The 14,351-nt window shown below is 42.9% G+C and overlaps 1 protein-coding gene across 1 annotated transcript in view; it reads left to right on the top strand.

The window, feature by feature from the left end:
- Nucleotides 1–2,680, top strand: part of LOC311148098 (plexin-A1-like) — a gene marked incomplete at its 5' end in the record, with an annotated part of 48,696 nt that extends 46,016 nt beyond the window's left edge. The window contains one exon of the mRNA XM_084185009.1: nt 2,529–2,680. Within this exon, the coding sequence (XP_084041135.1) occupies nt 2,529–2,624 (96 nt within the window). The 3' untranslated portion in view covers nt 2,625–2,680. The remainder of the gene's footprint in view (nt 1–2,528) is intronic.
- Between the last annotated feature and the right edge of the window lie 11,671 nt (nt 2,681–14,351).

The raw sequence follows: 14,351 nt of genomic DNA, 5'->3' as shown, positions 1-14,351 counted from the left end.
TGGGAATGGTAGAGTGGTGGTGGTGGGAATGGTAGAGTGGTAGCGGTGGTGGTGGGAATGGTAGAGTGGTAGCGGTGGTGGTGGGAATGGTAGAGCGGTGGTGGTGGGAATGGTAGAGCGGTGGTGGTGGGAATGGTAGAGTGGTGGTGGTGGGAATGGTAGAGTGGTGGTGGAAGTGAGTGGGGTATAATCAGTAATCTCCACTCAGCATCAGACCCCATCTCGACCCCTTTCTCTCCCCTCCTCTATCAGCAGTGCTGGATCCTGTGGTTTAGGCGAGAGCTGCATCTGCCTCCATTTAAGCAGCCGCTCCCCTTCATTAAGGCTTATTATCCAGTTGCGGGTGGCTGCAGGGTCCTCCTCCCGCCCCCTCATCTCCCACAGCAGCACTAACACACGGTGCATTAGCAGTCCACCATGCAGCCTCCTGCATGACTCCCTAACAGCTAGTACACAGCTATCCATCTCTGATGGACCCACCGGCACCTCCTCTTCCAGTTCCCATAATGCCATAGTACATACAGTGGCTTGCGAAAGTATTCACCCCCCTTGGCATTTTTCCTATTTTGTTGCCTCACAACCTGGAATTAAAATTGTTTTTTTGGGGGTTTGTATCATTTGATTTACACAACATGTCTACCACTTTGAAGATGCAAAATATTTTTTATTGTGAAACAAACAAGAAATAACACGAAAAAACAGAAAACTTGAGCGTGCATAACTATTCACCACCTCAAAGTCAATACTTTGTAGAACCACCTTTTGCAGCAATTACAGCTGCAAGTCTCTTGGGGTATGTCTCTATAAGCTTGGCACATCTAGCCACTGGGATTTTTGCCCATTCTTCAAGGCAAAACTGCTCCAGCTCCTTCAAGTTGGATGGGTTCCGCTGGTGTACAGAAATCTTTAAGTCATACATTTTAGTCATTTAGCAGACGCTCTTATCCAGAGTGACTTACAGTTAGTGAGTGCATACATTTGTTTTTTCATACTGGCCCCCCGTGGGAAACGAACCCACAACCCTGGCGTTGCAAGCGCCATGCTCTACCAACTGAGCTACAGGGGACTACAGATACCACAGATCCATACCACAGATTCTCAACTGGATTGAGGTCTGGGCTTTGACTAGGCCATTCCAAGACATTTAAATGTTTCCCCTTAAACCACTCAAGTGTTGCTTTAGCAGTATGCTTAGGGTCATTGTCCTGCTGGAAGGTGAACCTCTGTCCCAGTCTCAAATCTCTGGAAGACTAAAACAGGTTTCCCTCAAGAATTTCCCTGTATTTAGCGCCATCCATCATTCGATCAATTCTGACCAGTTTCCCAGTCCCTACCAGAGTACCTTCTTCCATATGTTTGGGGAGTCTCCCACATGCCTTTTGGCGAACACCAAACGTGTTTGCTTATTTTTTGCTTTAAGCAATGGCTTTTTTCTGGCCACTCTTCCGTAAAGCCCAGCTCTGTGGAGTGTACAGCTTAAAGTGGTCCTATGGACAGATACTCCAATCTCCGCTGTGGAGCTTTGCATCTCCTTCAGGGTTATCTTTGGTGTATTTGTTGCCTCTCTGATTAATGCCCTCCTTGCCTGGTCCGTGAGTTTTGGTGGGCGGCCCTCTCTTGGCAGGTTTGTTGTGGTGCCATATTATTTCCATTTTTTTTATAATGGATTTAATGGTGCTCCGTGGGATGTTCAAAGTTTCAGATATTGTTTTATAACCCAACCCTGATCTGTATTTCTCCACAACTTTGTCCCTGACCTATTTGGAGAGTTACTTGGTCTTCATGGTGCCGCTTGCTTAGTGGTGTTGCAGACTCTGGGGCCTTTCATAACAGGTGTATATATACTGAGATCATGTGACAGATCATGTGACACTTACATTGCACACAGGTGGACTTTATTTAACTAATTATCTGACTTCTGAAGGTAATTGGTTGCACCAGATCTTATTTAGGGCTTCATAGCAAAGGGGGTGACTACATATGCACGCAACACTTTTACATTATTTATGTTTTAGAATTTTTTGAAACAAGTTATTTTTTTCATTTCACTTCACCAATTTGGACTATTTTGTGTATGTCCATTACATGAAATCCAAATAAAAATCCATTTAAATTACAGGTTGTAATGCAACAAAATAGGAAAAACGCCAAGGGGGATGAATACTTTTGTAAGGCGCTGTACAGCACCTCAGCTGTGCTTTCTATATCGACCCCTTGCAGCTTCTACAGTCATCCGCCTGTTTGATTTCATTTTCCATCTATACAATGTCATATAGTAGAAATTCAACGTTCCATGTTCGTACCTATATATGAGTAATGTTTGTAGGGGAAGAGATCGTATGCCTTTGGTATTTTAAATACCAATAAATAGCCTGCTCATGCCACCATGACAGCATGTTTGCTTCAACAGCTGTTTACACAGACTGACAGATGTTCTGATAGACTTTCTCTGTTGGTGGTCCACCCTGATGATCTGTCTCCCTCTCTCTCATCCCTGTCTTCTCCATCCCTCTCTCCTCCCTCCCCAGATCCTGTCTGCGCTGCAGAAGGACGAGCAGTCTCGCAGGCAGAGACTGCGCAGTAAGCTGGAGCAGGTCATCGACACCATGGCCCTGGCCAGCTGAGGAACGGCCCGCCACTGAGGGGTGGAGAGGGTAGCAGCCAGGCCTTCTCTCACTGACCCCAGCCCCTGACCCCCAACACAATGCATAAGGACTGCAAGGACACAAGCAGTACACTGGAGACCCACCAGAGTTAGGCCTGGGCTCCGGCCCATCCAAACAACCCCTCATTTATAAACACGTAACGTCTATCGCCCCGAGAAAGTGTCTTATCATAACGGTCTTCATCACTGATTTCAGTTTGTCTTCCGTGTTGCTCCATCTACCCACAGCCAGGACAGTGAAGCAGCTGGCTAAAGAGGCCAGGAAATATATACATATATATATATATATATATATATATATATATATATATATATATATATATATATAAATAAAGGGGGCTATGGAGAAAGGACTTCATGTATAAAGCTCCCCTCTCAATGGAAGCTTCTGACGTGTCAGCGACTTCATCAACTTTCATGGACGTCATTTTGATTTTCAGATCCTTTTTTATTTTATTTTGGTGATTTAGCTTTAGATATTGTGTTTTTATCAACTGCCTACTCTCTCCAGTGGTGTGCCACTTGTGTTACTGCTGAATTTGCACAATTTACAAAAAAGCTAAATCAAAAGAAGAGGATATATAAATATATATAGATATATAAATACAACTTCATTTTTAAAAAAAACTAATGAAAATAGTCAAAGTTTTCCATTTTAATGTACAGAATACTTTGAAATAAATGGATTTGATATTTCAAAGACTGAACTATGAAAACAAGAGGAAAACTTGTCCTGTGCCATGTTTTATTTGAATGTTGTTTAGTGCAAAGACGTTTTCTTTAGATCAAATGTGCTATGATTAAAATGTTGTCATGCCTAGTGACTGAAGAGTAAAAAAAAAAGTTAAATGACAAAAAAAATATTAGAAGAAAATCAACAAATTGTTACGTTTTGGGGCCTTTCCTGTCTTGGGAGAACATATGTTTTAATAGTACTGGAAATACCGTACCTGTATGGTATTCCGGTATTTAATACAACCACAGTGCTATTGTGGCTTTTAGAAAAACCAAAGGCTTGGTTTTGTATACCACTCTGGTGAGAGAAAACAGCCTTCTGTGTTAGCCACCTGGATGAGCAGCCCTCTTGGTTGCATCCATTATCATGCACACCTCTGTGCACAGGTTCCAGACCACAGTGAAGTAGATCACTTTTGTTCTGGGACCTCAAGGTTTTTGGGAAGGCAAATATCATGGCTTACAGTACAGTGATGTTATGGGCTTTGCTGTACAACAGAATTCAGACGCCACAGAAGGATTAATTGGGCTTAGCGCCATGCTAAATGTAGCAAAGGTTTAATTCACCTACTACCCTTTTAAAGCCTTCCTGAAGTTCCCCTGCTGTCTCTCCTCAGGTTCCTCAGATACTGTAGATCACTGTGTTAGAGTTACAGTCTTACAGACTGTCATGGTGGACACTGAGGTAGAGGTTTGCAGACAAAGATGAGAGGAGTTTATAGGTAAAGCTTTGAGCGAAGGGTAATCCCTCATGATTTTAGCCCCTCATGAGAGCAAGTACTGTCACTCTAGTGACTTCAACATTCAACAGTTCTATTTTATTGTAATTAAATAGATGGTTTCTTTTTTATCGTTGATCTGTTTAAGTGGTGAAAGTTGTATGCGTTTGTACTCTGCAGCAACCAAACAATGGTTAGTGCTAGCAGAGTAGATCTCCCAGGGTTTCCCTTATGTTCTGTAACAGCATCTGTGACGAGCATCATCCAAACGGAAAAAGAGGAGTTTTAAAGCGCCAAGGAACGTGAACATTCAGTGTTGTCTTTTCTTTGTTCTTTAGTCTGCTGTGAAGATGAAATAACAGTGAAAAATATGTTGAAATGCAAACATCTGTGATGTGTGACAAGATGATGAAATGTAGCTCAGTCTTTGTGAGTGTTTTTAACTGGGCGAAGGTTTTTGTTTCCTCAGAAATCTGATACTTTTGTGAAATGCATTGTCTCCCTTTAATATGTTGCACCAATTCCCTTTCGGTCATGTACAAAAACAAGAAAGTTCATTCCTTTCCCTTGTCCTCTGAGATTAAAGGAGATACAGTATGGCTGGCTAGAAGAAAAACACAGAGACATTTTTGAGAAATCTCTGAAATATTTAGGTCAATTCTCCAGTGAGAGCCGTGTGGATCACACAGACTACAGATGTGATATGTAACCTTCCATCCATCCATCCATCCATCCTAGATCAGGATTCAACAAAGGTGGTGGGATTTAATGAAAATGAAAAGTCTCTCCTAAATTCATTTTATTTTTATTTTTTTGTTTGATGTGATATTATAATCTCTCCTGATCTATTGGGAGTAGGTCTTCATAACACATCATATATTTTATTAGACATTTACATTTCAGAAAATATATGGATATTTAGTATTCATGTTTCACCTCAGTGTCCTTCAGGGCTGTTACTCTCATCTTCCTTCTCTCTTGGTCATCCTCCAATAAAGGCACCCTCTCTACTCTCCTTTCCTTTCCAGCTCTGTCCTAGTGTTGACAACCCAATGAAGGTACTTCTATACCCCACCCTACCGCCAATCCCTTCCTCCCCACCCAGGCAAACACATATGTACTGTACGCTGTACTTTATATCGGAGAGCAGGGTGTACGGACTAGTTTATGAAACTCTTAACATAAACAGAGTTATATGCTGGTTACTGGCTTTTCCCAAACCAAGAGAAGGTAATGGAGGATTGGCATTGACTTGACCACTTTTCTGTTCATTCACCCTATTTGGGATGATTTGAGATGGTTTCTTCTGTTCTTCTGTTAAGCATCTTTTATTCCCTGATTGAGCACATTTGTCTCCTATATTTGTTTAGTGGATGGGAAATGTTGCTGTGTGCTGTCTCCCTCCCGCCGCACACGCTAGGCTTTGATGACTGTGATTGTAAAACAGCTGGTTGCATTTTAAAGTCTCAGGACGGTTCTCCTGCTTTCATGTCGTTTTGCTCTTCTGTTATTTAAGTGAGAGGTTTTGATGATGATGATTAGGATCTTGGGGGGATTATGGATACATGTGGTAATCTGTAAGGTTACTCTATAGAGTATATAAACAAGTTATATTGTATGTACTGGGGCAGTTGGTCTCATGTTTTCTTTTATGTTGTTATTCTATTTTACTATGCCACTTGTTGTGTGAAGATGACAAGAAAGAGGCTTCTCTACAGAACTCCTTTGAAGGAAATGGTACTTATTTTTTCTCTTGTCTGCCTGCCGCAGTGAGTTGGGTGGAAGATGGAGAGGAAAGCCAGAAGGAGAGATCCAGATGCTGTTTGATGAACACAGAGCTTTCACTTTGCACATAGTGCCTTGTCAGCTCCCCCTCCCCTTCCCACAACCCTCTACGACCCCTCCATTACCCACAATCCACCTCCTTACCGTGCCCACTCAAAACACTGTCACAGGTTTCCCCCTCTGCCACACCACTGAACAACTTCTATACCTGTCCTCCTGATTCCCTCATTTGGTTTCTTTTGATTATGGCATATTGGAAAGCAGTTCCTTTTTTCAAAGAACATTTAAAAAGGCTTAGGATCAAACATTAAAATATCTAGACACAAATTTAAGAAAAAAGAGAAACTAAAGAGTTTTAATACTTTATGAATTCTGATACCTTTTTAAGAGTTTGAGACTTGAAGCAATTGTGACAGGTTGGCTGTTTCACGCTTGTGTAAATATTCTGCTCTTTCCTATTTTGCAGATTTATTACTTGTAAATAAACACGCATCAAGGAGAGATTAAACATTTTTTGCTAAATCTGTTTTGTCTGTCTTGTTTTTTTCTGTCTGGATATTTGAAACTACTAGTTCAGCATCCCAGGGATTACAAACACGCATACACTTAGGAAACTACTGTGACTTTAGTTAATATGCAGCTCTAAAGCATTGCAGAATGCAGCAGATTTTCTGCCTTTCTCTAGTGGTCCATCAGTGTGACCATGGTGAGGATGCAGGGAGATATTTGCTCCTAGCACATGGCCACCCTGCCTAATTCTATTAAACTCCCATAAACTCCCATCAACAGAACACCAGAATTACCAGATAATTACAAGACCACTGAATCCGTAAATGACGCTGTCAGAAAAAAACTTTCACTTAGCAGTAATGGTGTGATATATTGTGCCATAATGCTGTTGAAATGATCAGCTCACCATTTATTTTCTCACAATAATTTCCAGTGCTGGTTCATGTACAGTATTGTAGTCATTCTGTTCTCATTTTGCATAAATCTGAAGGTATCTTAAGGCCTTACAAGTCTCTGTCTGTTTCTCTCTCTCTCACTCGCTCTCTCTCTCATTCTGTCCGTCTCTGTCTCTCTGCCCCCCCCCCCCCCCCCTTTGATGCGTAGGTATGTCACTGTTGTCTTTGTTCTCTGTAAAGTTATGTGGTAGTAGTGAGGCAGAGAGTGGTCGAGCTCTAGCCAGCCTCTCAGCTCTGAAGCTGTCCATTATCAGGCCTGCTGAAAAGTGGTACATTTAAATGCACTGAGCCCTCCCCCAGGGGCCTCAGGATTTGACAAGAACACCATCAATCAAATTAATAGCACATTACAATAACATAAAGAGGAGAGATTTAGCCCCTACAGAAATACTGACCTGAATTATATAGAAGGCTGTCAGTTTGCACAATTAAATTGATCAGCCTTTATAATTGTAAGTGCCTTTTTCAAGTGTTCTACCTGTGGGGCAATGTCAACTGAATCTTTTACTGTTCCTCCCTGCATATAGGACTTCAGACTGAGGGCAGTTTGACATGCAGGCACCCCACTCTGGCTCTCTGTGTTCTCTGGTTTCCCATGGTGATGTTTTCACAGAGCAGAGGGGGCTTTGGTCTTCACAGCCTTTCATTTTCGTCCTCTCTTTTTCTCTTGCATTTCATTTTGTTCACGTCACAGCAGGTAGAGGGGGTACAAATGCAACCCCCTCCCACGGCCAAAGGCACTCCATCTAGCTGCTCTTCGACCCTATTTCAGGGTGTTTCATTACCTTGTTGTGAATTGTTCTTGTTGAAAAATCCCTCTTTATTTTCTGTCTTTTGTGTCGCTGGAGATTTTCTGTCGATCCGCCCTTTCACTTTAATGAACAAACATGGTCGTCCTGAGACCGGAGGATGAATGACAAAGTCACATTGGCTTTAGCAGTGGTGTCGACGCTTGGTGGAGAGATTGAACTGCGATAAGGAGTCTTTTCTCCTCTGTCTGCATTTCAGAGAGAGGATGTAGCCTCGTTGACTAGTCTCAGAGGGGGTAGACAGTTAATACTGCCTCACAGAGAAGCCTCCACCACTTCCATATAGCTCTCTTTATGCGCCAAGTAAATGAAGATCAGCATGGGAAATAAGATGATACCAGTGGATCAGTGCAGAGAGCCAGTGTCAAACTAGTGTTGCCCCTCCATTTTTAAAGCTGAATTAGCGTGGCTAATGCTAAAATGTGCCTCCTTGTGTGAGGTAAAGCTCAGTGAAGAAAGAGGCTTTGCACATGTTCTGGTCACCTCTGAAGGCTAAGCTGCTCCTGAGGACTTACTGCAAGCAATCAGTAATTACTAGCTGCCTACAAAGTAAAGAACTCTACAGAGTGCAGAACTGAGACTTTAGAAGTCAGGGCTGGTTTCTTTATTAGAAAAAGTTCCCCTGCAGGCTTTCTCTTCACCTTTGTTCTACTCTGCCCGACAGGTTATTCTCTCACCTTCTCCTTTTGTCTTAACGGTCTCTCTCCATCTTTGACCCTCCTCAGGATGGACAGACGCTGCTGAAGCTGACGGAGGAGAACAAAACTGAGCAGACGGAAGCAGTCATCTTCGCGTCTGCTCCCTCCGTCTCCCCCATGCCCCTTGTCTCTCTGCAGGGAGCAGACGCCGTCAGATGCAGTCAGGGTTTTAAGAGCGAGTGCCGGCCGGACGGACAGAGATGATTTTGCTGCCTCTGAAAAGGTCAGGCCAAGGCGGAGCTGTAAGTGTCGCTCCGATTAGCAGCCTCGCGGCTCACCTCTCACCAGGAGGTAAGGACAGGTGTAGTGTAGGAGATTGAAGAGAGGTAATAAGGAAACTTCAGAAAAACCTCAATGTTACCTGAAGAGTTCAGAACGTCAATGTTTTTTGTTTGTTTTAAGAGATTAAACACAAGTTAAACTAAAGTACATTATGCAGATTAAAAAACTATCTCTCCTTTGAAATAACTAATTTATCTGGTAACATGGTGGTGGTTGGCTCTGTTGTTGTGTCTTGACCAGAGGGGTATCCTACGAAGTAGGTTTGAGGAGTTAGCAAGGTAACTTTGGTCAACTCTGAGTTCAACTCGGGATAACTAGTCATACGAAAGTGGCTCACCTTTTAGCCAGGTCAATTTTTATGGCATTGAATCCTTCAGAACTAACCTGCTCCGGGGCAGGCTAACTCAGGGCTAACTCCATTTATCCTGAATGAAGTGTCTGAGCCACGAGTTGAGGACCAATGAAATCAGATTCCCTCCCTCTCGCAATGATTGTGTCATCATCCCCTTCATTTGAGGAAGATGACTGATTAAATATTTTATTAATAAAATGATTTTTTTTGTGTAAAAAAAGAGTAATGTTAAAATGCCTATCACGTGATACATTTAGTAATAACATAATTCATTTTAAACTTCATGCACAGTAACACTTTTGTTGAACCAGAACCTGGCCCTACAGGAGGCGTTGTTATGGCGAATCTCCTTTAATTCCAGGAAGCAGCCATTAAACTTGCCATTCACCAGCTTTTCAAGCTAAATAATAATTTACTCACAAAATATTTTTTTACATTTAAGTCATTTAGCAGACGCTCTTATCCAGAGCGACTTACAGTTAGTGAATACATATTTTTTTATACTGGCCCCCCGTGGGAATCGAACCCACAACCCTGGCATTGCAAACGCCATGCTCTATCAACTGAGCTACATCCCTGCCGGCCATTCCCTCCCCTAGCCTGGACAACGCTGGGCCAATTGTGCGCCGCCCATGAGTCTCCCGGTCGCGGCCGGCTGCGACAGAGCCTGGATTCGAACCAGGATCTCTAGTGGCACAGTTAGCGCTGCGATGCAGTGCCTTAGACCACTGCGCCACTCAGGAGGTATGGAGTTTCAATGAGCAACTATGGTCATTTACTGCCGTCACGGCCGGTATGTACTTCCAGAAAAGGTCTAAATAAAAAGCTACATGCAACTGAAAAGAATGCCTCTTCGGCGATTCGCCATATCAACGTCTCCTGTAAGGCCAGATTCTGGTTCCCACTTTTGTATGACTTTTTCTCGATAGGAGTGGGAAAAAAGGTGCTTGTGGTTGTGCATTGATAAGCACACCAAAGTCGGCATTAACGATAAGTAATAAAGACAGCACTTCTAAAAGCCTATTTCACACCATAGCCTGCTGAATTTGCACAATAACATTTCTTTCGTTTTGATTTCGGCACAATTGAAAATATGGCAACGACTCGCCCATGGATTGATGTTTCTACATTGTCTCAATGAAGAGTTCGGCGTTCGACTAGCCAGGTGCGACATGCACGCGCAGTTACAAGCCTGCTAGGGTTAGTGGCAGGCGAACGAGCAATATCCACCGTCGTAGTGCGGATGAAGCCTGAGCTGGAATGTGAAGCTAACTGAAGCTGGCTAGGTTTAGAAAACCCTGAGTAGATCTCAGGATCAGTGTGTTTTCTGGCAGTGAATGCCAGAGGGTCCATAGCGACAGAAAGACAATACAGCAGAGGATAGTTAAAGGCCCGATGTTTCAAAGGGAAAAGGTTGAATTATTCATCCAGCATCCCCATCCATTGATAATGTTTTACACATAAAGTCCATTAAGCTACAATATTGGAACAACGACGCAATGCCTTATTAATGCCAACTAAAATGACATGTACAGTTTCTTTTACTTGCACATTTTTTTGTCGATATGTAACCTTATGTCAATGTCTAACCTTGTTTTGCTTAGTTGTTATCTCGAGAAGTTTTAAAAGTAACTTGCAAAGTTGTAAATTGCCAGAAGTTGAAATGACATAGAAAGGGAGAAAAGTATGTTTGCAATCTTCAATTTATCAGTGGAGGAATTAGCATGAGGTTTCTTTATGGTGTCCAGAGATAAGCTAGGCAGTGTATTCTGGTCCTTCTAAAGCCAGGCTCCATCTTTGAAGGAACACTGGGCAGATAGAGATAGGGAATGTATGTGCGTATGTGTGTGTTACTGGTGCATGTGCGTGTGTGCGTCTGTGCCATTTGTGTGAATATGTTGGCCAAGACGGGGTCTGTATAAACCACAAACCAAATCCTACCAAAGGCTTTAGCAATGTGAAGGTTTGATGGCAAAGAGAAGCGATCTAGGGAGCAGCAGGACTATTTTTACCACAGCAGTGGTCCAATGTCAACCCGTGTTGATTGAAGTAATGCCAATTTCAATTATTCAACCCCAACACGTGTCAGCCTTGAAGTACATCCTCTCAAGGTCAAAACGTACTCTGTTTGAATCTGCAGCTCGACACCCCTCCTTCCAACATACAGAGGGGGAGAAAGAAAACAACTACGAAATCGTTGCCATTTTGTCGATTCTGCAGAGACTTATCACATTTTTGACAGGTCTACAGTATGTATAGCAATGAGACAGAAACAACCCTGTTTACTAAAACAACTATGAGGAAAGCTAGTTGTGATAGGAGCGAATGAAGTAGGCTAGGATTTGAAAGGGAAGCGTCAAGACAGGTGAATGTGAGTGTAGTCGATGGAGATACTCAGGTTCAGAGCACTGTGCTTTTTCTGCAGCGCCTGCTCTAGCAAACTAACACTGCAACCAACCTGCATGCATTTTTCATGAACTGTGTTGCTTTACAAGTCTCTCTCCTCTCTCTCTCTCCTAATCCCCCTCTCTCTTTTCTCTACCCCTCATCTACAAATACACACACACATATTCACACTTTCTTTTACTCTCATCAGATCAGTCCCAACAATTCACTCTCTAATGCAGAATGGCATTTACTTTTAAAGAAGTGGAAGGGTGGGAGAGAGATTGAAGGAGAAGAAAGTAGGGAGAAAATGAATGAGCATCGCTTGTCATGTCCACTTTACCACAATTGGTTATCGTTGTTCTTAGAATAGGGAGAAACCAATCAGTTCAATAATTTCTGTTTATGTTGTCGAGTTGTTAATATGCTTGAAACAAGCTGCGACGTAATAATATCTTAATGTGAATGACGTAATATTCTGTAGTTTTTACTGGGTCTCCCAATGCACCACTGCACTCATACAGATGTACTATCTTAATTTGATCACTTTGTTGTTGCCTTTTCCTGGGCTGCAGGAAATGCAAACTTGTAGTAAAAAAATAAATAGAAAAAAGCTTATTTTGTAATTTCCACTTAAAAATGTCAGAGTTGATTTGCCCTAATGAAATGTTCATTCATTATAATTCACATGTCCTGTTGTGTTGCTGCAGGATTATTTTCCTGCTGTGAGAAACTGGTCAAATTAAGATAGAACATCTGTATAACCACTCGTTGGTGTTTACCCTTTAAGAGTGACTGAATGCACTGATTCCGAGTGGCGCAGTGGTCTAAGGCACTGCATCGCAGTGCTAGCTGTGCCACTAGAGATCCTGGTTTGAATCCAGGCTCTGTCGTAGCTGGCCGCGACCGGGAGACCTGTGGGGCGGCGCACAATTGGCCTAGCGTTGTCCAGGGTAGGGGAGGGAATTGCCGGCAGGGATGTAGCTCAGTTGGTAGAGCATGACATTTGCAACGCCAGGGTTGTGGGTTTGATTCCCACGGGGGGCCAGTATGAAAAAAATAATAATGTATGCACTCACTAACTGTAAGTCGCTCTGGATAAGAGTGTCTGCTAAATGACTAAAATGTAAATGTGTTTCTCTGTTGCTCATTAAGAAAAACAAAATTTCCATCTTGGGGGTGTGGTTCGATGTGGCAGTTACTACTGATGTTTGTCCCCCATGAGACACCATAGGAACAAAGCCAGTATCTTCCTCAAAATAGAATGAACCTAAGATAACTCAAGAAATGTTGACGTTTTTGCCGAGGAGGTTTTAGTCGCACAATACATCTAGCTAAGGTGTTTGGTGCAGTATTTCTCATGTAAAGAAAATGCATGACGTGAAGTCTTATGTAAACAAAGCTGCTGGGTAGGTCTGTCTCACTGTCTGTGTGTTCTGCGGTAGGATTGGATAGAGTGCAATCACTGCAGCTGTGTATCCCGTGTTAGTGGACAAGTGAGCATTGTTGAAATCAAAACACAACCCTCAAGTAAGTCATGACGAACTCACTTACAAAAGACTGACTTTATGACCAAAATTATCCTATTTACACTTTGTAGTCAATTTTGACACTAGAATAAATGTTTCTTACTAACGTCAATGTAGAATAGGCCGTTATTTTTTTTATTGTTGTATTTTACCCACTTTTTCATGGTATCCAATTGGTAGTTACAGTCTACCGTACGGACACGGGAGATGCAAAGGTCAAGAGTCATGCGTCCTCCGAAACACAACCGAGCCGCACTGCTTCTTGACACAGTGCCCGCTTAACCCAGAAGCCAGCCGCACCAATGTGCCAGAGGAAACACTGTACACCTGGCAACCAAAACACTGTACACCTGGCCCGGCCCATCACAGCAGTTGCTAGTGCAGGATGGGACAAGAACATCCCTGCTGGCCAAACCCTCCCATACCCTGGATGCCGCTGGGCCAATTGTGCACCGCCCCATGGGTCTCCGGCTGCGGCCAGAGACCCATGGATCATGGACTCGAACCAGGATCTCTAGTGGCACAGCTAGCACTGCGATGCAGTGTCTTAGACAGTCTGGTTGTGTTCCTCACCTCTCATTTCCCCCTGTCCATGCAGCACTGATCCCAGCGCAGGTCACTGCCTGGCTGCATGCTGCTTGTATTAATATTCCATTCTGCCTTTTTGGTTTGGTCTTCTCTACTACCCAATTCCCTGGTAAGTAGTGGCTAGCTAGAGGTATTTCATTTTACATGTTATAATTTTAGTCATTTAGCAGATGCTCTTATCCAGAGCAACTTATAGTTAGTGCATTCATCTTAAGATAGCTAAGTAAGACAACCACATATCACAGTTGTAGTAAATAAATGTTTCCTCTCTTAAAGAAGTTATCAGCAAAGTCAGTATTAGTAGGAAAAGACACTTGCAGGTTCAGACGTTTTCAGGAAGATGGGCAGTGACTCTGCTGTCCTGACATTAGAAGGAAGCTCGTTCCACCAGTGTACAAATTAAGTGGGGGCCAGGGGGGACTCAGCCCCCTCCTAATGAGATGAGCTCCCATAAATGCAACAAAAGTGTGTGTGTGTGTGTGGGGGGGGGGGGGGGGGGGATCTCTAATTTAACCATTCTCCTATTTGTTTAAAATGCTATTTTGTACTGATGCAGTGGTAAATAAGAAAATAAAAGCTTATTCCAAATTAAACGAACACTCCCACCTTTCTGTCATGGTTTAAACCAGTGACAGTTGGTTCAGGTTCTTTCCATCGCATTCATCTCTCTACTCTGCCTGTCTGTTTCTCTCTCTGTCTGTCTTGAGCTTTTGCTAGCAAACTTGCAACATTGTATGAACTTGGTTCAGCCTGCTAGCGAACTTGCAACATTGTATCATCTGGGCCCTCAGTTTCCCACGGTGATTAGCTCAGGACAGACAGCTGTATTTGTGTCCCGT

The sequence above is a fragment of the Coregonus lavaretus genome, assembly GCF_964263955.1.
Source record: "Coregonus lavaretus genome assembly, chromosome: 20".
Lineage (NCBI taxonomy): Eukaryota > Metazoa > Chordata > Actinopteri > Salmoniformes > Salmonidae > Coregonus > Coregonus lavaretus.
Note: the sequence above shows the minus strand (reverse complement) of the source record. Positions and strands in the feature narration are given on the sequence as shown.